The 22747-nt window shown below is 42.3% G+C and overlaps 1 protein-coding gene across 2 annotated transcripts in view; it reads right to left on the bottom strand.

The window, feature by feature from the left end:
• KCNH1 (potassium voltage-gated channel subfamily H member 1) overlaps positions 1-22747 on the bottom strand; it is a 437701-nt gene that overhangs the window by 85651 nt on the left and 329303 nt on the right. For both annotated transcript variants that reach the window (XM_025393409.1, XM_025393400.1), the window contains exon 10: positions 6142-6338. In XM_025393409.1, the coding sequence (XP_025249194.1) occupies positions 6142-6338 (197 nt within the window). The remainder of the gene's footprint in view (positions 1-6141; positions 6339-22747) is intronic.

The following is a 22747-nucleotide window of genomic DNA, read 5'->3' as shown; positions in this document are numbered from 1 at the left end:
CGGGGGGAAGTGGATGACATTTTTAAGTACCTAGCTTTAAGGTCTTTCTTTCCATCTTACCAACCTTCCACAGGAATTTGTTCAGGGAGAAAATTGAAAAGCTTTCCACTGCCACTTATGAGCAGAGCTTTCTCCAAGCATTCAATGCTTTCATCTTCTCTTCTCCAGAATAAAATGCTCTTTGGTTAAAGTGGGCTAGAAATGTACATATGGTATTCAAGACAGTTCACTATGGCAACCTCAGTTTTAGAAAACAGGCATTAGGAGGGCCCAGCTTTGAAAACATCAGTAACTATAGTCCCAAGCTCCCTCCCAAACTCACTAAGTTGGGGCTTTAACCAAACAAAACAAAACAAAAAAATTCATCCTGGAACAAATTAATATAAACAAACACTGCACAAAACAAACTCAATACACAACAATATTGGCTTTAAAAATAAAGCCCTACACACAGAATGAGAACCGCCCTCCCAATTACCTACGTGCCAATTATCCCATGCACTGACTGCTGTTAATTACCTAATTGCTTGTCTGCAGTACATCATTTAATTGTGGTACATTGCTTCTACTGTCCTAATGATCAGAAGAAGAATGTAATTCCCTAGGACCTGGGGAGTGAAACCTTACCTCAGATTGAAAGGAAAGTACAGCCCAAGTGAAACATTGAGTAAAGAAATAAGGCTGGTTATAAACCAAGGGCAACAAAGTGTGAATTCAGAACCTCCAAGACTGGAGGTGGAAGTAGGGGGTGGGCAGTGGGGAAGAGAAAGGGAAAAATATGTATTGAGTGGTTCCTACAGGTACTGTGTCACTTTTTCTTTTTGTTTGTTTTACTGTACGTAAACTTCTCAATAAACCTAATTAGGGCAGCCATAAAAAAGAATGAGTTTGTGTCCTTTGCAGGGACATGGATGAAGCTGGAAACCATCATCCTCAGCAGACTAACACAGGAACAGAAAACCAAACACCAAATGTTCTCACTCATAAGTGGGAGTTGAACAATGAGAACACATGGACACAGGGAGGGGAACATCACACACTGGGGCCTGTTGGGGGGTGGGGAGAGCATTTGGACAAAAACCTAATGCACGTGGGGCTTAAAACCTAGATGATGGGTCATAGGTGCAGCGAACCACCATGGCACATGTATATACCTAGGTAACAAACCTGCATGTTCCGCACATGTATTTCAGAACTTAAAATATATACATAAAATGTAAAAAACCTAATTAGGAAGGACTTGTACTGCCCCTTCTCACAGACAAGGAAACTGAGGCTCTGAATAGTTAAGTAACTTGCCCAAAGGCACATAGCTGGTCAGCAGTCAAATCAGTATTCAAACCTAGTCCTTAGACTCAAAGCAGTGCCCTTTCTAGTGAGTTACTAACAGCATGGCTGGGTTAACCCGCTGCCTAACCAAAGCGAAACATGTCATGCTTCCCACACCCAGCACACCCAGCTACCTGCTGTGTCCCTGTCACTATGAGGGGGAAATTTGTCACATCTCCCAACCTGGGGTATTACTATGGTTTTACCATACATGTTTCTGAGTGTACTGGCGGTGGCAAAGGCCACTGGAGAAAGATACTTAGGAGACAACACAAGCCTCCCCCGAAAAGTTAACAGAGTAGAATGCAGAAGCCAAAGAATACCAATATGGGAACAGCTGAGAGCCACCCTTCACTGAGGCTGCCACAGAATGTGACACTGCTTAGCCAGAAGAGCACATGCCAGGTTTGGAATCTGCCACTTATTAACCAGGCAACCTTGGAAAAGGGGTTTTCTTCCTCACAGGGTCCTAGTTTATTCAATTGAGAAATGGGAATGATATGGTAATATCATGAGGCTGTTCCAAAGATGTAATAAGCTGACATACACATACTGATACAGTGACGTAGCTTGCACAATATCTGGAGTTGGTAATAACTTACTGTTTATAGTCTGCAAAGCTCTGATTACAGATACAAGATGAAACCAGGCCTGGAGGAAAATGCACATAGACCTGGCACCCTAGAGAGCCAAGGATTTGATGAGGAAGGCTCTAATTCCCCTTCTTTTCATGAAGAGCCACAAGCCACCTCCCTCAGAAGAAACAATAATGCTATGCTTTTCTTTTGTGCTTCCCTCTAGACTCCCTGTTAACTGACCTAAGATCTCAAAATAGCCTGATTTTTCCCTCCAAGAATGGAACTGGCCAAAACGGTGGGCAGTTGCTGACCTCTTCACTGGCAGGAGCTGGAGAGGCAGCAAGGCCAGCAATGGATTCCACTTCTCAGAGTGACTGATCCCTCCTTTGCTGCAAGAGGTGCAGAGAACCTACGGCTAACACCTACCCTACAGAACATTGTGCAGGGCAATAACCCTGCGTGAACAAAGGCAGAGGAACCGCCTTCTTTTTACTTTTCAAAAGGCACAGGATAATAAAGAATAGGGTATCAATCAAGTGGATGGAACAAAATAACAATAACACACAAATGAATTGAGCACTCGCTATGTAGCTTTGCACTCATGTGAGCTTTGCAAATATTATCTTATTTAATGCTTGCAACTACCCTACAAGTTAGACATTTTCATCATCCCCATTTTACAGAAAGGAAACTTTTTTAGCTTATCCGGAATTATAGAAGCAATAAGTGGCAGAAGCAGGACCCAGACCAAAGTCTCACCTGGCTCAGACCTCACAAGCAAGAAAAACTAAAGGTCAAAATGCTGGATTTGCCTCCAGGTTCTGCCTCTTTCATCCTTGTCTGTGCCCTCATGTGGCTTTGGAGGAAATGGAGGAAATCAACAGTTTCTTTCTGAGTTGGGTTCCAAGAGCAGAGCTGAGAGCTAGGTGATGTTCATACCCTTGGATTTAGGGGAAAAGGAATGTGGCTTAGAATACAGAGGCTAGAGTAGGACAGGAAGCTGTGATCAGGAAGGCTTTAGTCAAGGTGTCACTTCTGGCTCCAATTCTTTCATTACCAACCCAGCTCTGTGACCTTTCTATAAAATGTGAAATGAGGATGTTAGGGAAGTAGGGAAGAGACTGAATGGTTACCAAGTCATCTTCCAGCTCAGAGTCTTTACTGCACATTGGAGAAGATCTGCAAGATCAAGCAACTCCCCAGACAGACGTCAAAGGCACTCTGTTGTCAAGAATCTTAGCAAATAAAACACTTAATTTTGCCAAGATAGAAACAGCTACAACAATACACTTCACTTTACCAGGAAAAAAAATAGCTACAAGAATAATTCATGCATGTAATGTTCTTGTCTTCCATGCCCTACGTAACTACAAATTAATTCTCAGAAGGACACAACAAGAGACTACAATGGCAATACCAAAATGACAAGCCTCTTTTTTTTTTTTTCCAAAAAAGAATGGCTACCTCTTTACACAAAGGCTTTCACTAAAATTCCTTTGGATCCATACCAGACTCATACATAGTCACTCAGAGCTGGAAGGAAATTTGCAGGTCAGTTAGTCTGACTCTCCAACAGTTGCCTAAGTCCCTTCCACAATGTTTCTGAGTATGGGTACCTAGGAGATGCCTAAGTACCCTCATAATAACGAACTTGATACACTCAAAGCAGCCTATTTCATTTTTTTGGGAGTTCTGATTTTTTCCAAAAGACTTTTTATACTGTGCCAAAATCTGTCTATAATTTTGGTTCTTCCTCTGTACCCTGTGGCTATAAAAACTCCTCAACAGCCCTTCAAAAATGTAGCCCCTGAGTCTTCTCTTCTGCGGAGCTATCACTCTGTACTTATAGAAAAAACCTGACCACTGAGGTGTCATTGTTTTTGTTGTCATTCTTGTGTTTTTTTAAAGACAGATTTACTTGAGCCACAATTATTCCAAGAAGATTACTCCTCCAAATAACCCAAACTGCGTATTTTTTCAACCTATATTATCAGCAACACTGAAAGCTGATTATAATCAACTTGCTTTCACAGAAAGAAGGAATACATCAAAAAATAGACTATAAGAGAATCCACTTGGCTAAATGTATCACCAGCAAGCATCCTATGTTCCCAACCAACAGATCAACCAGGAAGAACATTGGATGCACATTTCTCCACCACCGCCCACCCTCCACTAGAATTTAAATGGCCGGGTTTCAAACCACAGAACTATAAAAACCATCTCCCACAATCTTGCATTTTATAATGTGGAAGTTGAGGCCCAGAGATCCCATCTGTTTCTCCTCGCCATTCTCAAACTTTTATTAATTCTAGGCACCCCACACTTGGTTATGCACTGAGGATACTAAGGCACCAAGCCCTTGCCTTCACAGGTCTCTGTGCAGGGACCCACAAGATAGTCCAAGGGATTTAAAACAGGTTGAGGAATATTGCTGGGGTAGCCCAGTGACAGGCATTGGACTTAGAAGACAAAGGGTTGTTTCCTTTCTCCAGACTTTGTGCAAATTGCCCCTCCCAGTAGATCATCAGTCCCTTCTGTTTGGCAAACTCGTTCTTTGGACTCAGCTCAGGTATCACCCCTGACAATTAATCCTCGACTCCCTTTAGCTGTCCGCCTCCTTTATACTCCCATAAAACCTTGTTCAAATCACAATCACTGTACTTACCATCTTCTACGCAATTATCTTTCTTGTGTTAACTTTTCTATTAGACTTTAGGTTCCTGGAGATAAGGAACTGAGTATCATTGGGTTTTATAAGGCTAGTCTAGTTCAGTTGGTACAATACTGGGTTTGATGAATAAAAAAGTAAACATTTCAGCAGTTTTTAGGGCTAACAGGGGTTTATCACATACAGAAAAGAATTCCAGGTTGGGAAAGCAGCAGGCAGAGACACAGCACTCTGAAGGGGTGTCGTGTGCTTGGAGAACTGTGTGGAATTCTCATGGTGGCAATTCAGGGTGGGAAGGGTGGGCATAGAGAGAAGTTGAGGTCAGGGCTCAGGGGTTAAGTTTGGGCCAGATGTTGACAACCACATATACCATGCTGAAATGTACAGATAATATCCTTTCGTCAGGTAGGAGAGTGACAGATCAGATTTTTAAGGTTAGTCAAGCAGCCATAAGAAGGAAGCACTCCATTGAGGGCAGACATGAGGCAGGAAGGTGAATTTGGAGCCCACTGCATGATCCAGCTAGGGCATGAGGAAGGTTTTTAATGAAGAGCTTTGTGTCCTGAGAATTCTGTGGGGGCCTTGAGGATGAAGGCAAAGTACTGACTTAGATTTGAGAGCTTAAATAGAACCAACAGGATCTGATGAGTAACACGAGGCTTCAGAGAGGGAAAAGCAGCATCAACGTTGATGCCAGGGTTTCCCAGGACAAATAGACAATGTAAATAGGAACCATGAGACAAGAAGCAGGTTGGGGAAAAGATTAAGTAGTCATTTTAGGAAAGATTCCTATGACAACCTTTCCATATGATTTCTCCAGGTGCAGAGCTATCTTATTATTGTTTTAACCAAAAGAGTTAGAGAGATGAAGTGCAAGAAAATCCGTCGTAAAAACCCCAAAAGTATGAGACCAATACTTTAATCCTCACAGAGACAGATGGAGCAGTTCTGATGATTTGAGAGTAGAAGAAACAACTTCAGGTGAAAAATCTTCTGGTTCTTAAACCACCAATCATTTCTCAACCAGTTTAGTTGGCAGTTGCATGCAAAATATTCTCTAGACAAACAAATTCCATGTCTCTCTTATTCTCTGGACCCAACTAAGTCATTTTCATATCTGTTAAAAAATTATCATTACTAGCTGACAGGCTAATGGCTTCACACTACTCAGCAAATCCCAGTCACCGCAGAGAATTCAGTTTGCAGTAATTAAGTGGCCCCACAGAGCCATTTTGCTGACTAGCAACCTCACGCTTTACTCATCTTTTCAAAATGCTAGGAGGTCTAGATATTGATGAGGGGGAAAAAAAAAAAGCCACATCCCTGCCCCCAGCACACACATGAATAAATCCCTTCTGCACCAAAATGGATCCATCTTCTAATCTAGCAACATCCCCTCTCTCCTCCATTTTATAGCAAAAGCCCTGCAGAGCAAACAACAAACAGAACCTCTTTAGAACCAATTACTTAAATAAACAGCAAAGGGACTTTTCTGGTCACAGTGATTATCCAAAGTGCACAGGGACTGTTCTTTGTAGAAAATAACTGAAACTTTTAACTCACCCTCTTCCTCAGGTTGTATGTCAGAATCAGGTTCCGGGAGAAGGAATGGGAGAAGGCTGTGTAGAATTCCAGCACTTTCTGCAGGGCATCCCGCTTGATCACATGCAGATCGCAGTAGGTCAAGGCCCTCACATTGGCACAGGACTGGGCAAGGGTGGCTTCCTTCCAGAACACATCTCCAAACACGTCTCCTTTTCCTAAGGAGAGAAGGTGGTCATGAGGAACGTGTTGGCCAGGAGAGGTCTCCCCATCCAGCTGGCTTCCCTCTATTCCCCAGAACTGCTGTCCATTCAGCATTCTGCAGATTGGGCTCAGAAAAGGCAAACACTATTTTAACGTGAACCTTAACAACATGCAGTTTAAGAAATGTTTAAGTAGCAGTTAACACATGCCAAAGTTTAATCACTTTGAAATCATTTATGTCACCTCCTCGAAGGGTTATCTTGATCATCCTATCCAAAACAGGACACACACGCCCATTATTCTGTATCACACTCCTTTTCTCCCCCATAACACTAATCATAATCTTTCATTATATTACTTGTTCACTGGTTTATTGCATGTCTTTCAACTTGATAGCTCATGTGTCTTATTCATCCACATAACACAGTGCCTGCACATGGTAGGAGCTCAACCAATATTTATAGGCAGAAGGAAAGAACGGAGGTAGACTATGGTGGGTCTATACTAGTGTGACTGAGAGGTGAATATTTAAGGGAGCATGTGGACTCTTCATCAGAGATCTAATGAGCAAGAGAGGTCTCTCTCTGGGATGATTCACATGGAAGAAGTCAGACAGAGTTCTTTCCTTACCACAGTGTGTCCACCACCCTAAGGTTTATGTTTGTATGGTGCCTCTTTCTCATCCTCTCTCCCATACCTCCTTCCAGAGCATGTTCCTTACCCTTGCTAAATGTCCTCCTGGTGGTATAAAAATATGGGCCCTATATAAATGGCATCTCCAGGATCCTCTCTATCCCTAGCATTCCACAAGAATACATTTAATAAGTCAACAGAATAATGCTATGGACTGAATATGTGTGCCCCTCCCCCTTAATTCATATGTTAAAATCCTAACCCTCAGTGCAATGATATCAGGAAGTGAAGCCTTTGGGAGGTAATTAAGTCACGGGGGTGGAGCGTCTCATAAATGGGATTAATGTGCTTATAAAAGGGACTCCTAAGAGCTCTCCTGTGCTCTTTCTATCATGTGAGGATACAATGAGAAGTAGGCAGTCTGCAAACCAGAAGGGGGCCCTCACCAGAACCTGACAATGCCGGCCCCTGGTCTCAGACTTCCAGCTTCCAGAACTGAGAGAAATAAATTTCTGTTGTTTATAAGTTACCCAGTCTATGGTATTTTGTTATAGAAGCCCAAATTAAGACAAGTACTAATCCCATATAGCCATATTCTGGGTCAAAGCTTTAACAGTCGTCTTTAACCATCTGCTTTTCACACCTAGGGATATTCTTCCTACCTTTGCCAGCAAGCAACATTTTAACATATGTCAAATGCAAAGCCTAATTCATTTCTGGCACAGCCTCTGGTTATAAATAGTTTAAAATGTTGTTTATCTTGCCTCTAAATTTTCAGCACGATAAACACAAATTTGAATCCCCAGGGGGCCAACGAGGAGTACGCAGGAGGAAGGGAAAAATGCTACCAAGGGTGAAAAGTAATGTATTCAAGGGAGTTGTCAGCCTGTGCATCCAGATCGGCCAAGCTCCACAGCTGAAATCAAAGGACCTGTAGCTCAGTGTGTTTAACAGGCCAGCTGTTTTCCTGATTAAAGCTAAGGAGGTAATTATACTTCCAAGTACATGGATAGAACTTGACTTTACCTCAAACATCAAAAAGTGTCCATTCTAAGTATGTAAGATAGCTGTGGGCACAGCCTTCCCTAAGCACCTCCAAAATGTGAGCTGAAAAACATTTATACTAGACATATTACTTCACAGTTCTCTATGTGTTTGTGGTTCTAATTTACGAAGATGGTTTCACTGAGTCAATGTGAATAGGATACATACTTGGGGTAGCTTCTAGGCAAATACGTCTTTAAAACTGTGCTGCTTAGATTCCCTAACTAAGTTCTTTTTTCAAACATCTGTAACATAGGTGGCTCATTTAGGGCTGGGGTCAGTAAAGGGGAATGCTTCTCTCCATAGGACGCTAACTGGCTTCCACGGAAATAGGCTCATTTATTGTGTACTCCCCAGTACTCAGTTCTAACCAACAAGGCTGGCCAATTCATTTGTAAATATTATATGTATTAAGCATTCTATAACCTCCCTACACTGCCCACAATGGCTTATGCACCCTTCATATTTGTGTCATCTTGTTCCTCAAGGGAATGTCCTTCCTCCAGAACATTATGGTAGGTAGTTAAAAATAGGCCCTACCCATTCTTTTCCCCGCAGTACACACATGCTGCAACTCCCATCAAGAGGTGAAGTCTAATTCCCTCCCCTTGAATCTGGACTGGCCTTAGTCACTCCCTGGCCTCAACTAATAGAATGTGGAAGAAGCGATGTTCTGGGATTTTGAGTCAAGGTCATAAGAAGCCTTGCAGCCTCCGCCTGGATCTCTGAGAACACTCATTCTTGGGACCGTCCCTCTTGGAACCCAATCAACAAGTGAGAAGCACAAGCCACACAAGGGGTCACATGTGTGTGCTGGGGCCCACAGCCCAGCTGAGCTCTCAGCTGACAGTCTCAACTGCCAGTTATGTCAAGAAGCCATCTTAGTTGTCCTGCTCAGTCCAGCCTTAAGATGACTACAGCCCCAGTCAATGCCTGACTGCACCGACATGTGGGAAGTGCAAGTGACAACCAACCAGCTGAGCTAAACAACCCACAGAATGGAAGAGACAATAATAAGTTTCTTAAGCCATTAAATGTAGGAGTGGTTTGCTACACAGCAATAGAGAGCCAGAATACACAGAATCATGGAGCTTGAGACCAGTCTGGGCAACAAAGCAAGACATCGCCTTTACAAAAAAATGAAAAATAGCTGGGCATGGTGGCATGCACCTGTAGTTCCAACTACTCACGAGGCTGAGATGGGAGGATTGCTTGAACCCAGGAGTCCAGGAGTTTGAGACTGCAGTGAGCTATAATTGGGCACTCCAGCCTGGGCTACAGAGCAAGACCCTGTCTCAAAAAAATTACCTGCTAGGTTATGTAATATTCCAGCAGAACATCACAAATCATCCCAACTCTGAGCTAGCATCCCCCTCTTCCTTCCCTGAAAGAACTATACAAGACAGAGCAAGGGGTGGCTCTAAGAGGGGCAGATTTTCCTCTGGAAGCGTTTGAATATCTGTGAGAAAATGTAGAATGTATAAAACCTGCAGTCTCCTATTGGGATGAAATGTGTTATAAGCCAGCACTATTGAGAGTAGAAGCTAGTTGATAATCTTGCCTGATTTGTATTAAGATTACTTCATCTAAACAAGACCCAATACATGAGTGTTATACTTTTCAGATGAATTTGGGAGTCATTTTTCTAATTACAAAAGAAACTATTAGGTAAAACAGTAGCACTGCATGTGCATGTAATTATAAATATATCTATAAAATTTCAGTTTATAAGCAACTCTTCAGGGGCATATCTATTGCATAAAATAAGGGACAACCATATTGTGGTTGGAATACACCATGAAATAAATGCATCTGTAGAAATGACAATATTCCCATTATGAAACATTTTCCAATCACAGGTTTTGACAGAAAAAATAAATGGAGGGTAGTTCCTACTACAAAAAGTATTTCACGGTAAGATAATCATGATTAATCTGTAGGGTCTAAGAGTCTCAGTATTGTCAAAACTTGAGTTGATTTTCAACCCAAATTGAAAATCATATAACTTTACTTCCTGTCAAGGCAGTAGTTTTGGTATAAATTATCTGTTAGTGAGATTTAAGAATGTAATATCAGAGGACCTGTCAGATCCAAAACAAACTCAGGATTATTCTGGCAAATGCAAAATGTTTTTATGACACACATAAATTGGGAGAACTGTCAAGGGGAAGGAGACAGAACATTTGGCAAGCTGCTCATAAGTTACACACAATGCTGGAAATAATGAGTTCCCAGGTCAGGGTTGCAAATCAGAAGCCTGGACAAGCACTACACCCACATTTGTTTCTCATTTGCCAGTGTGTGAAATGATCATTCACTCAAGAACAAAAGGTACCCCAATGCACTCAGCAATCAAGCTACTGGAGGCAATCAGCCTATTGATTTATTTATTACACTGAGGCTCTGGGTGCAGAATGTTAAAACCTAATGTTCCAAGTCTCTAAAATACTAACATTCTAAGAGGACATTCTGAGCTGGGGGGGAAAAAAAGAGGGAAGTAAGGAAAGGCAGGCTAATTAAAACTCCAGGCAAACATCTCAGTAATACTTAATCCTCCTCCTCCTCCCCTCAATTATATGCAGCTGTCTTTACTGAACCTCCAATTCTGCAGTGGACTCTAAACAGCCCTATGGGGTACCAACATAGGACTGAAGAACATCCACAAAACATAGCTGGGAAGTGGGACACAGGGCTGAGGTGGCACAGGGCCAGGGAGGGGCACAGCACAGAAGAAAACCAAGTCCCTGCAGGCAATTTGGTTTAATGAAGGGCAAAGGCTAGAACAGCCAGCCACTTGAGGAAGCTGAAGGGGGGTGAGTGGGGTGAAATGGGATTACCAGGGTGAATTCAAGAGATGCTGGAACTCTGGGACCCTGGAAGGATCAATAGCCTTCCTGAGGTTAAAGAGTTGCAGGGAAGCAATTCTGATCTGAACTCTACAACTGAGTCTTGGAACCCTCGAGAGAAGGCGCTGTTTATTCAAAGACAGGCTCTGAGTGAGCTTGGCAGACCTGGGAAATCAGAAAAAAATGAAATTTCTGGCTGCTTGTCTTCACTATTCCCTATTATATGCTCTTTTAAGGACAATCTCACAGTGTTATAATGTACTCCACAAAATATAATTCTAATATTAAACTCACTATCTGCTATTAAGATCATTATTTCTAGACCCAAACCAATTTAAACAAATTCATTCAGTCATTCATGCAACTTTTGCCAGGCACGGTTCTAGGGGCTGAGGTGTAACAGCAGAACAGCAGATACAGTGAGGGAAGGAGATGCAGGTGACTATAATGTGTTAGGGCCTATAACAAGGGAGAGTCCAGGAGGTGTATCCAGCTCAAGTTCAAGGGATAAGGGAAGTCTTCCAAGATTTGATGTCTGAGTCGCAACCTGCAGGATGAGTTCAAGTTAAGCAGCATAAAGCTGAAGCATGGAGATGATTCCAGGCAGAGGGATCAGCATGAGCAACGCCTTAAGGCACAAAGATCTGCCTCTTTAGCAAAACTGAAAAGCTATGGCCAGGTGTGGTGGCTCACACCCATAATCCCAGCACTTTGGGAGGCCGAGGTGGGTGGATCACGAGGTCAGGAGATCAAGACCATCCTAGCTAACACAGTGAAACCCCGTCTTTACTAAAAACGCAAAAAAAAAAAAAAAAAAATTAGCCAGGCATGGTGGTGGTGGTGGGTGCCTGTAGTCCCAGCTACTCGGGAGGCTGTGGCAGGAGAATTGCGTGAACCCAGGAGGCAGAGGTTGCAGTGAGCTGAGATTGCACTCCAGTCTGGGCGACAGAGCGAGACTCCGGCTCAAAACAAAACAAACAAAACAAAAAAAACTGAAAAGCCATTTGGAAGCCTCAGAACCACCCCGTATTTTGAATTATCTGTTCCTTCATTCACCTGTAGAAATGAGAGTTATATTTTGTAATCCTTGGAGGAAAGTGCCTGGTTTCCTTATTTGGCAGCAAACTCACCTCAGCACCTTCCACACTGTACACTGAGAGTGAGAAACACCGACTTGTTGAGTGAGTAGCTCTTTAAAGGTTTAGATCCACTACTCTGTTGGGGGCTTCTCTGGGAGGCTGAGAGAGGTGCCAGAAACACGGAGTACAGTAAGGTTTGCCCTCCTCCCCCTACCCCACTGCCTTTACTCCTCTTCCCTAGGGTATCAGGAAGTCCTTTGTCCTTATGCCATTTCAGGACAAGAGGGGTTTTTTCACTCACTTCATCAGGATGATGAAATGCAGCTGCAGAGACCTGACATAGCTGAGAGAGGCTCTGAGGAAGGGGCATCCTCTCTCCTGGCCCAAGAGAAAAACTGCTTAAAAGACAGATAAAGGGAGCTGGGTTAATCTTTCCAGGAAAGCCCTAAGCAGAATGTGTGCATACTCACTGACTAGATAGCTCAGGAAGACAATGACAAGGGCTCAGTTCTCAGACCACCTGGATTATACCACATACCAGGCCCTCTCTTCAGTTAGTGAAGCCATGACTAACACAAAAAGAGAATATGCCCAAATTACCTCCTCCCCAGTACTGCCCTCAACACGTTTTCCAATAACTTGATCATCTATTCTTTCAATATGAGTTTTGGGGCCAGACAAGCTGGCTGCAAGCCCAGGTTCAACCCATCAAGGGCTCGTGCTGGCCCCTGCTGGACTTCTCCTCCCACTCCCTGCCCTCCAGTCACATTGGGAGTCTTGGAGTCCCTCTAAGTTTGGCTCCTGTCTCACATTAGGGTTTTCCCCGCACTGTCCAGACACTTCACCCTACACCTTGGCCTGGATGATGCCTGCTCATCCTTCAAAATATGCCTAAACCTCCTCTCTGATCCCTTGAGCAGAGTAGCTCCGTATTATGTATGTCCTCTTCACTCTATGTTTCCCCCTGGAAACACCCATTGTACTTGGAACTGCTGCATACCCAGCACTGTCTCTGGTACATGGCAGGCACTCAATGGTTGTTGAATGTATACGTAAATGAACAGCACTGGGCATCTTATTGAATCTCTCTCAGTCTCAGTTTACTCAACTATAAAATGTGGCTAATCATACCAACCTGCTATGGTCTGAATATTTGTGTCCCTGCCCCCTCAAATTTACATGCTAAAACCCTAACTGCTAATACAGTGGTATTTGGAGGTGAGATCTGTAGGTGGTAACTGGATCATGAAGATAGAACCTTTATGATTAAGATGACTGCCCTGGCCAGGCACAGTGGCTCACACCTGTAATCCCAGCACTTTTCGAGGCCAAGGGGGGCAGATCACTCGAGGTCAGGAGTTTGAGACCAGGCTGGCCAACGTGGTGAAACCCCGTCACTACTAAAAATGCAAAAACTAGCCAGGTGTGGCAGCGAGCACTTGTAATCCCAGCTACTCAGTAGGCTGAGGCAGCAGAATGGCTTGGACTCAGGAGGCTGAGACTGCAGTGAGCCGAGATTGTGCCATTGCATTCCAGCCTGGGCAACAACAGTGAAACTCCATCTCAAAAAAAAAAAAAAAAAAGAGGGGGCACGCCCAAGATGGCCAAATAGGAACAGGTTCAGCCTCCAGCTCCCAGTGTGAGCAACACAGAAGATGGGTGACTTCTGCATTTTCAACTCAGATACAGGGTTCATCTCACTGGGGCATGTCAGACAGTTGGTGCTGGTCTGCGGGTGCAGCCCGACCAGAGAGATGTGAAGCAGGGCGAGGCATCGCCTCACCTGGGAAGCGCAAGGGGGAAGAGAATTCCTTTTCCTAGCCAAAGGAAATTGAGACACACAACACCTGGAAAATCAGGTAACTCCCACCCTAATACTGCACTTTACCAAGCATCTAAGCAAACGGCACACCAGGAGATTAGATCCCACACCTGGCCCAGAGGATCCCATGCCCACGGAGCCTCCCTCATTGCTAGTACAGCAGTGTGAGATCTAACTGCAAGGCAGCAGCGAGGCTGGGGGAGGGGCACCCGCCATTCCTGAGGCTTAAGTAGGTAAACAAAGCCACCAGGAAGCTCGAATTGGGTGGAGCCCACCATAGTTCAATGAGGCTGGCCTGCCTCTGTAGACGCCTCCTCTGGGGACAGGGCATAGCTAAACAAAAAGCAGCAGCAACCTTGGCAGAGGTAAATGCCCCTGTCTGACAACTCTGAAGAGACCAGTGGATCTCCCAGCATGGAAGTTGACATCTGAGAACGGACAGACTGCCTGCTCAAGTTGGTCCTGAGTAGCCTAACTGGGAGACATCCCCCACTAGGTGCAGACCAACACCCCACACCTCGCACAGCAGGGTACACCCCTGAGACGAAGCTTCCAAAGCAAGAATTGGACAGCAACACTCGCTGTTCGCAATACTCTATCTGCTACAGCCTCCACTGCTGATACCCAGGCAAACAGGGTCTGGAGTGGACCGCAAGCAAACTCCAACAGACCTACAGCTGAGGGTCCTGACTGTTAGAAGGAAAACTAACAAACAGAAAGGATACCCACACCAAAACCCCATCAGTACGTCACCATCATCAAAGACCAAAGGCAGATAAAACCACAAATATGGGGAAAAAGCAGGGCAGAAAAGCTGGAAATTCAAAAAGTCAGAGCGCATCTCCCCCTCCAAAGGAACGCATCTCATCACCAGCAAGTGAACAAAGCTGGACAGAGAATGACTTTGACAAGTTGAGAGAAGGCGGCTTCAGCTGATCAAACTTCTCGGAGCTAAAGGAGGAACTACGTAACCAGCACAAAGAAACTGAAAACCTTGAAAAAAGAATGGATGAATGGATAACTAGAATAATCAATGCAGAGAAGATCTTAAAAGAACTGATAGAGATGAAAACCATAACACGAGAACTACATCACAAATGCACAAGCTTCAGTAACCAACTCGATCAACTGAAAGAAAGAGGATCGGCGATTGAGGATCAAATGAATGAAATGAAGTGGGAAGAGAAGTGTAGAGAAAAAAGAGTAAAAAGAAATGAACAAAGCCTCCAAGAAATATGGGATTATGTGAAAAGACCAAATCTGCGTCTGATTGGGGTGCTTGAAAGTGACGGGGAAAATGGAACCAAGTTGGAAAACACTCTGCAGGATATCATCCAGAAGAAATTCCCCAACCTAGTAAGGTAGGCGAACATTAAAATTCAGGAAATACAGAGAATGCCACAAAGATACTCCTCGAGAAGAGCAATTTCAAGACACATAATTGTCAGGTTCACCAAAGTTGAAATGAAGGAAAAAATGTTAAGGGCAGCCAGAGAGAAAGGTCGGGTTACACACAAAGGAAAGCCCATCAGACTAACAGCAGATCTCTTAGCAGAAACTCTCCAAGGCAGAAGACAGTGGGGGCCAATATTCAACATTCTCAAAGAAAAGAATTTTCAACCCAGAATTTCATATCCAGCCAAACTAAGTTTCACAAGTGAAGCAGAAATAAAATCCTTTACAGACAAGCAAATGCTTAGAGATTTTGTCACCACCAGGCCTGCCCTACAAGAGATCCTGAAGGAAGCACTAAACGTGGAAAGGAACAACCGGTACCAGCCATTGCAAAAACATGCCAAAATGTAAAGACCATCGAGGCTAGGAAGAAACTGCATCAACTAACGAGCAAAATAACCAGCTAATATCACAATGACAGGATCAAGTTCACACACAACAATATTAACCTTAAATGTAAATGGACTAAATGCTCCAATTAAGAGACACAGACTGGCAAACTGGATAAAGAGCAAGACACATCAGTTTGCTGTATTCAGGAGACCCATCTCACATGCAGAGACACACAAAGGCTCAAAATAAAGGGATGGAGGAAGATCTACCAAGCAAATGGAAAAAAAAAAAAAAAAGGAGGGATTGCAATCCTAGTCTCTGATAAAACAGACTTTAAACCATCAAAGATCAAAAGAGACAAAGAAGGCCATTACAAAATGGTAAAGGGATCAATTCAACAGGAAGAGCTAACTATCCTAAATATATATGCACCCAATACAGGAGCACCCAGATTCATAAAGCAAATCCTTAGAGATTTACAAAGAGACTTAGACTCCCATACAATAATAATCGGAGACTTCAACACCCCACTGTCAACATTAGACAGATCAACGAGACAGAAAGTTAACAAGGATATCCAGGAATTGAACTTAACTCTGCACCAAGCGGACCTAATAGACATCTACAGAACTCTCCACCCCAAATCAACAGAGTATACATTCTTCTCAGCACCACATCGCACTTACTCCAAAATGGACCACATAACTGGAAGTAAAGCACTCCTCAGCAAATGTAAAAGAACAGAAATTATAACAAACTGTCTCTCAGACCACAGTGCAATCAAACTAGAACTCAGGACTAAGATAATCAAAACCACTCAACTACATGGAAACTGAACGACCTGCTCCTGAATGACTACTGGGTCCATAATGAAATGAAGGCAGAAATAAAGATGTTCTTTGAAACCAATGAGAACAAAGATACAATATACCAGAATCTCTGGGACACATTTAAAGCAGTGTATAGAGGGAAATGTATAGCACTAAATGCCCACAAGAGAAAGCTGGAAAGACCTAAAATTGACACTCTAACATCACAATTAAAAGAACTAGAGAAGCAACAGCAAACACATTCAAAAACAAGCAGAAGGCAAGAAATAACTAAGATTAGAGCAGAACTGAAAGAGATAGACAACACAAAAAGCCCTCCAAAAAATCAATGAATCCGGGAGCTGGTTTTTTGAAAAGATCAACAAAATTGATAGACTGCTAGCAAGACTAATAAAGAAGAAAAGAGAGAAGAATCAAATAGACGCAATAAAAAATGATAAAGGGGATATCACCACCGACCCCACAGAAATACAAACTACCATCAGAGAATACTATAAACACCTCTATGCAAATAAACTAGAAAATGTAGAAGAAATGGATAATTTCCTGGACACTTACACTCTCCCAAGACTAAACCAGGAAGAAGTGGAATCCCTGAATAGACCAATAGCAGGCTCTGAAATTGAGGCAATAATTAGTAGCCTACCAACCAAAAAACGTCCAGGACCAGACGGATTCACAGCCAAATTCTACCAGAGGTACAAGGAGGAGCTGGTACCATTCCTTCTGAAACTATTCCAATCAATAGAAAAAGAGGGATTCCTCCCTAACTCAATTTACGAGGCCAACATCATCCTGATACCAAAGGCTGACAGAGATACAAAAAAAAAAAGAGAGAATTTTAGACCAATATCCCTGATGAACATCGACGCAAAAATCCTCAATAAAATACTGGCAAACCAAATCCAGCAGCACATCAAAAAGCTTATCCACCATGATCAAGTGGGCTTCATACCTGAGATGCAAGGCTGGTTCAACATACACATATCAATAAACGTAATCCAGCATATAAACAGAACCAAAGACGAAAACCACATGATTATCTCAATAGATGCAGAAAAGGCCTTTGACAAAATTCAACAGCATTTCATGCTAAAAACTCTCAATAAATTCGGTATTGATGGAACGTATCTCAAAATAATAAGAGCTATTTATGACAAACCCACAGCCAATATCATACTGAATGGGCAAAAACTGGAAGCATTCCCTTTGAAAACTGGCACAAGACAGGGATGCCCTCTCTCACCACTCCTATTCAACATAGTGTTGGAAGTTCTGGCTAGGGCAATCAGGCAAGAGAAAGAAATCAAGGGTATTCAGTTAGGAAAAGAAGAAGTCAAATTGTCCCTGTTTGCAGATGACACGATTGTATATTTAGAAACCCCATAAAAGAGTACACAAACAAATGGAAGACCACACCATGCTCATGGATAGGAAGAATCAATATTGTGAAAATGGCCATACTGCCCAAGGTAATTTATAGATTCAATGCCGTCCCCATCAAGCTACCAACGACTTTCTTCACAGAATTGGAAAAAACTGTTTTAAAGTTCATATGGAACCAAAAAAGAGGCCGCATTGCCAAGACAATCATAAGCCAAAACAACAAAGCTGGAGGCATCACGCTACCTGACTTCAAACTATACTACAAGGCTACAGTAACCAAAACAGCATGGGACTGGTACCAAAACAGAGATATAGACCCATGGAACAGAACAGAGTCCTCAGAAATAATACCACACATCTACAGCCATCTGATCTTTGACAAATCTGACAAAAACAAGAAATGGGGAAAGGATTCCCTATTTAATAAATGGTGCTGGGAAAATTGGCTAGTCATAAGTAGAAAGCTGAAACTGGATCCTTTCCTTACTCCTCATATGAAAATTAATTCAAGATGGATTAGAGACTTAAATGTTAGACCTAATACCATAAAAACCCTAGAAGAAAACCTAACCATTCAGGACATAGGCATGGGCAAGGACTTCATGTCTAAAACACCAAAAGCAACGGCAACAAAAGCAAAAATTGACAAATGGGATCTAATCAAACTAAAGAGCTTCTGCACAGCAAAAGAAACTACCATCAGAGTGAAGAGGCACCCTACAGAATGGGAGAAAATGTTTGCAACCTACGCATCTGACAAAGAGCTAATATCCAGAACCTACAAAGAACTCAAACAAATTTACAAGAAAAAAACAAACAACCCCATCAAAAAGTGGGCAAAGGATATGAACAGACATTTCTCAAAAGAAGACATGCATACAGCCAACAGACACATGAAAAAATGCTCGTCATCACTGGCCTCAGAGAAATGCAAATCAAAACCACAATGAGGTACCATCTCACACCAGTTAGAATGGCAATCATTAAAAAGTTAGGAAACAACAGGTGCTGGAGAGGATGTGGAGAAATAGGAACACTTTTACACTGTTGCTGGGATTGTGAACTAGTTCAACCACTGTGGAAAACAGTATGGCGATTCCTCAAGGATCTAGAACTAGAAATACCATTTGACCCAGCCATCCCATTACTGGCGATACACCCAAAGGATTATAAATCATGCTGCTATAAAGACACATGCACACGTATGTTTACTGCGGCACTATTCACAATAGCAAAGACTTGGAATCAACCCAAATGTCCATCAGTGACAGACTGGATTATGAAAATGTGGCACATATACACCATGGAATACTATGCAGCCATAAAAAAGGATGAGTTTGTGTCCTTTGTAGGGACATGGATGCAGCTGGAAACCATCATTCTCAGCAAACTATCGCAAGAACGGAAAACCAAACACCGCATGTTCTCACTCATAGGTGGGAATTGAACAATGAGATCACTTGGACTCGGGAAGGGGAACATCACACACCGGGGCTTATTATGGGGAGGGGGGAGGGGGGAGCGATGGCATTGGGAGTTATACCAGATGTAAATGACGAGTTGATGGGTGCTGATGAGTTGATGCGTGCAGAACACCAACATGGCACAAGTATACATATGTAACAAACCTGCATGTTGTGCACATGTACCCTAGAACTTAAAGTATAACAAAAAAAAAAAAGAAGAAGAAATTACTCTGTGACATAAATGCTGTCTCTAAAAGTATTAAAACGTCACCCAAATATGGGTCATCAGCCTTCCTTGTGGGGACTATGCTGATCATGAGAAAACAAGGTTGGCATCTCTGTCTGAATGGGGACTCAGCCATAAATGGTTAAGTTAAAGCAATGGTTTGGAAACTTCATGACAATGCTCCTTCTGTTCTTCATTACTGCAATTAGATAAAATTAAATTAGCCAAATCTCTCCACCAAGCAAACAGAACACAAATCTTCCACTGAAAGCAGGTGATAATTTTCCAAGATTGCTATGGATGAGAACTTTGTTTTCTCCCTTTCTGATTATTTATAAAAGAATGTAAGTGAGTTATAGAAAATAACTGAAATATGTTGAAAAATAGACAATAAAAATTACAAATAAGTCTACTGTCCAGAAAACTTCAGTTAACATTTTGGTATACCTTCCATCTTTCTTTTACTCATAAATGCATTTTGATCTAGTTAAGGTTACTATATATATAGCTATATATTCTGCTTTTATCCCACTTAAAGTTATATTTGAAACATTTTGCATGCCAGTAAAACTTCTTCATATCATTATCGTAACAACTGCCTTAATTTACCATAATTTATTATTCAACCAATCCCTCTGTCTAGACACTATAAAGTTATGAAAATTTCCTTTAGAAAGATCAATCAACTTCCTAACTGCCAGTGTCTTCGGGGACTGTAAACCAATTTTTAAAATTTCTTAAGCAAACACAGAATTAGGAAAGAGACCTGGTCTCCGACTCCACCCTCTCTCAATCAGATAATGTGTGCATTACATGATACAAGTGGTTTTGTATTTCTGAAGTTCTAGATTATTCATATTATAGCTTCTTTCTAAAAGTACAGACTTAGTTTAATCTCTTCAGATGATGGAACAGCTGTATGAGTATTAATGCTTGGTTGGAGTGTTTAGGGTGACACTTACCCACAGCCTCCTCCCTTTGTGCTAAGCATGAGCAAACAACATTATTATATGGCAAGTGGCAGCAATATTTACCCAGCAACTTCAAGTCCCTGGAGCACTGTGGAGCAATGCACCACAGTGACGGCAGTGCGTGGGGGACCCCCTCCTCTCCATACTCAGCTCACAAGAATCTTGGGAAGCATCTCTGTGAAGGATTTAGCTTCTCCAATCCTCTAAAATAATGAGGGTTTACAGAAAGTTATTGTTGCTTTTGTTGTTGCTTTAGATCTTTGTCAGATAAGCCATTCTGTCTTCATTGCCTGGCCATCCTTCTTTTCAAGAACTCTTAGAGGGAGGGGTTGGGTACTAGATGCAAAAATAAATGCCACTTTTTTTCTGATTGAATTGGTAAAAAAAAAAAAATGCTGTCAAGACATCTATATGAAAAATAATATCATTCTTCTAAATTATATCCTAATAACCAACAAATGTGAAATTTGAAGTAATGTTGACTTTCTCAATATCCCCTTGAAAATTAAAACAAATTTTTTCCCCACATTTAGAAAGTAGCATATATTCTTTTAAAGACAACTTGAAAGACAAATATTTTTTAAAAATTAAAATATCCTAAAGCCTCACAAACAAGACATGCACTATAACGCGTTGGTGAAAACACCTATGGGCTTTTATCTATGAATGGTTTTCCCTCACATAACTGAGATCAGATCGCATTTAAAAACTGTATTTTACTTACTTTGCTTATTTCTAGTATCGTTTAAAATTTCTGGTGAGTATTGTGAATGGCTTCACTCCCATTTCTTTCTTTTTCAAGAGACAGGGTCTTGCTATGTTGCCTAGGCTGGAGTGCAGTAGCTCTTCACAGGTGCGATCACGGTGCACTACAGCCTCAAAGTCCAAGGCTCAAATGATCCTCAACCTCCTGAGTAGCTGGGGCCATGGTCACAAGCCACCACATCTGGCTTTCCCAATTCCTTTCAAATGCTCTGAAATACTTGGTCATTTAGAAAAATATTCCTATGTTCTATCTGTGTCTTTTTAAAATATGCATTTCATATTTCTTCCTCTAAATCCCAAATTTCTGTCTTGACCCATGGTTTCTTTTCCTGATTCCAGACCCACAGGGTCCAAGTCACTGCTGGACTCTCCACTTTGATACACTATTGGCCATTAAATGCAAAATGTAACAGGTCAAAATGAAGCTCACCACTTTCTTTCTCACCACCATTTCCTCCTGACTTCATCTTCTACCACTGATGTCCCCATTTCCCCACTCATCAGAACTGCCTCTCTTGCTTCCCTCTCTTTGCTCCCCACATCCTACTTACAACCTTACAGACTCTGCTTCACGATGTTTTATGCACCTTTCTCTCCCAACTATGGTTGGCAGATTTAGCAAATAAAAATACAAGATACCCAGTTAAAATAGAATTTCAAATAAATGAATAATTTCACTCATAAGCATATCCCATGAAACATCTGGATAAAATTTATACTAGAAACTATGTATTGTTTACATGAAATTCAAATTAAACTGGGCATGTGGTATTGTATTTGGCAGCCCTACTCCTGTCTCCATTTTTACTGCCTGCATCTTAACACTCCTTACTTGTGCTATAAGCCATAGTTACCTAACAGCCTCCTGGTCTCTCTGTTCAATCCATAATCTTTACAAATCACAGCTGTAATAGTGCCATGCTTTACTCACCACCTTCAGTGGTTTCCACTGCTGAGTTCCTCATGCTGACCTTTAAACTCATCTCATAGACTAGCCCTGATATGCCTCCCCAGCCCCATATCCCACTGCTGCCCCGTAGGGCTCGCAGCTACAGCTCAAGTAACTGTCTTGTGGTTATGAAACACCCCCAACACTTTCCTTCCCTAGGCCTCAGCTCACATCTTTTCCATTTAGAATGCCCTACCTCACCTGTCCAAACCTTGACTCCATCCTCATAAAGCTGCTACTCTAGGCCTCTTATACAGATCACTGGGAAGTTGATCCTTCCATGTAGTATGTCAAAAAAGTGGAGAATTGATCATTTCATGTGGTTTAGGTTAATGTAATAAAAGGTCTCCTATCCAGTGCATCCCAGCCTTAGTTGCTTCCCCACGTTCATCATCTCATCCCGTTCCACCAAAAACATCAAGCAATAACTGCCTAAAGCAATGTTTCTCAAAGCGCAGTCCTCCAACCACATGCATGGAATCACCTCTGGGGCTAGGGCTATAGATTCAGAACCTGTGGGGAACAAATGGGGCTTGGCATGATGAACAAGTTTCCCAGCTGAGTTTTGTGTTCACTATAGTTGAAAACCACTGGCCTCATGGAAAGGCTGCTCAGTCT

Source organism: Theropithecus gelada, chromosome 1, assembly GCF_003255815.1.
Source record: "Theropithecus gelada isolate Dixy chromosome 1, Tgel_1.0, whole genome shotgun sequence".
Taxonomy (NCBI): domain Eukaryota; kingdom Metazoa; phylum Chordata; class Mammalia; order Primates; family Cercopithecidae; genus Theropithecus; species Theropithecus gelada.
This window is presented reverse-complemented; position numbering and strand designations above follow the sequence as displayed.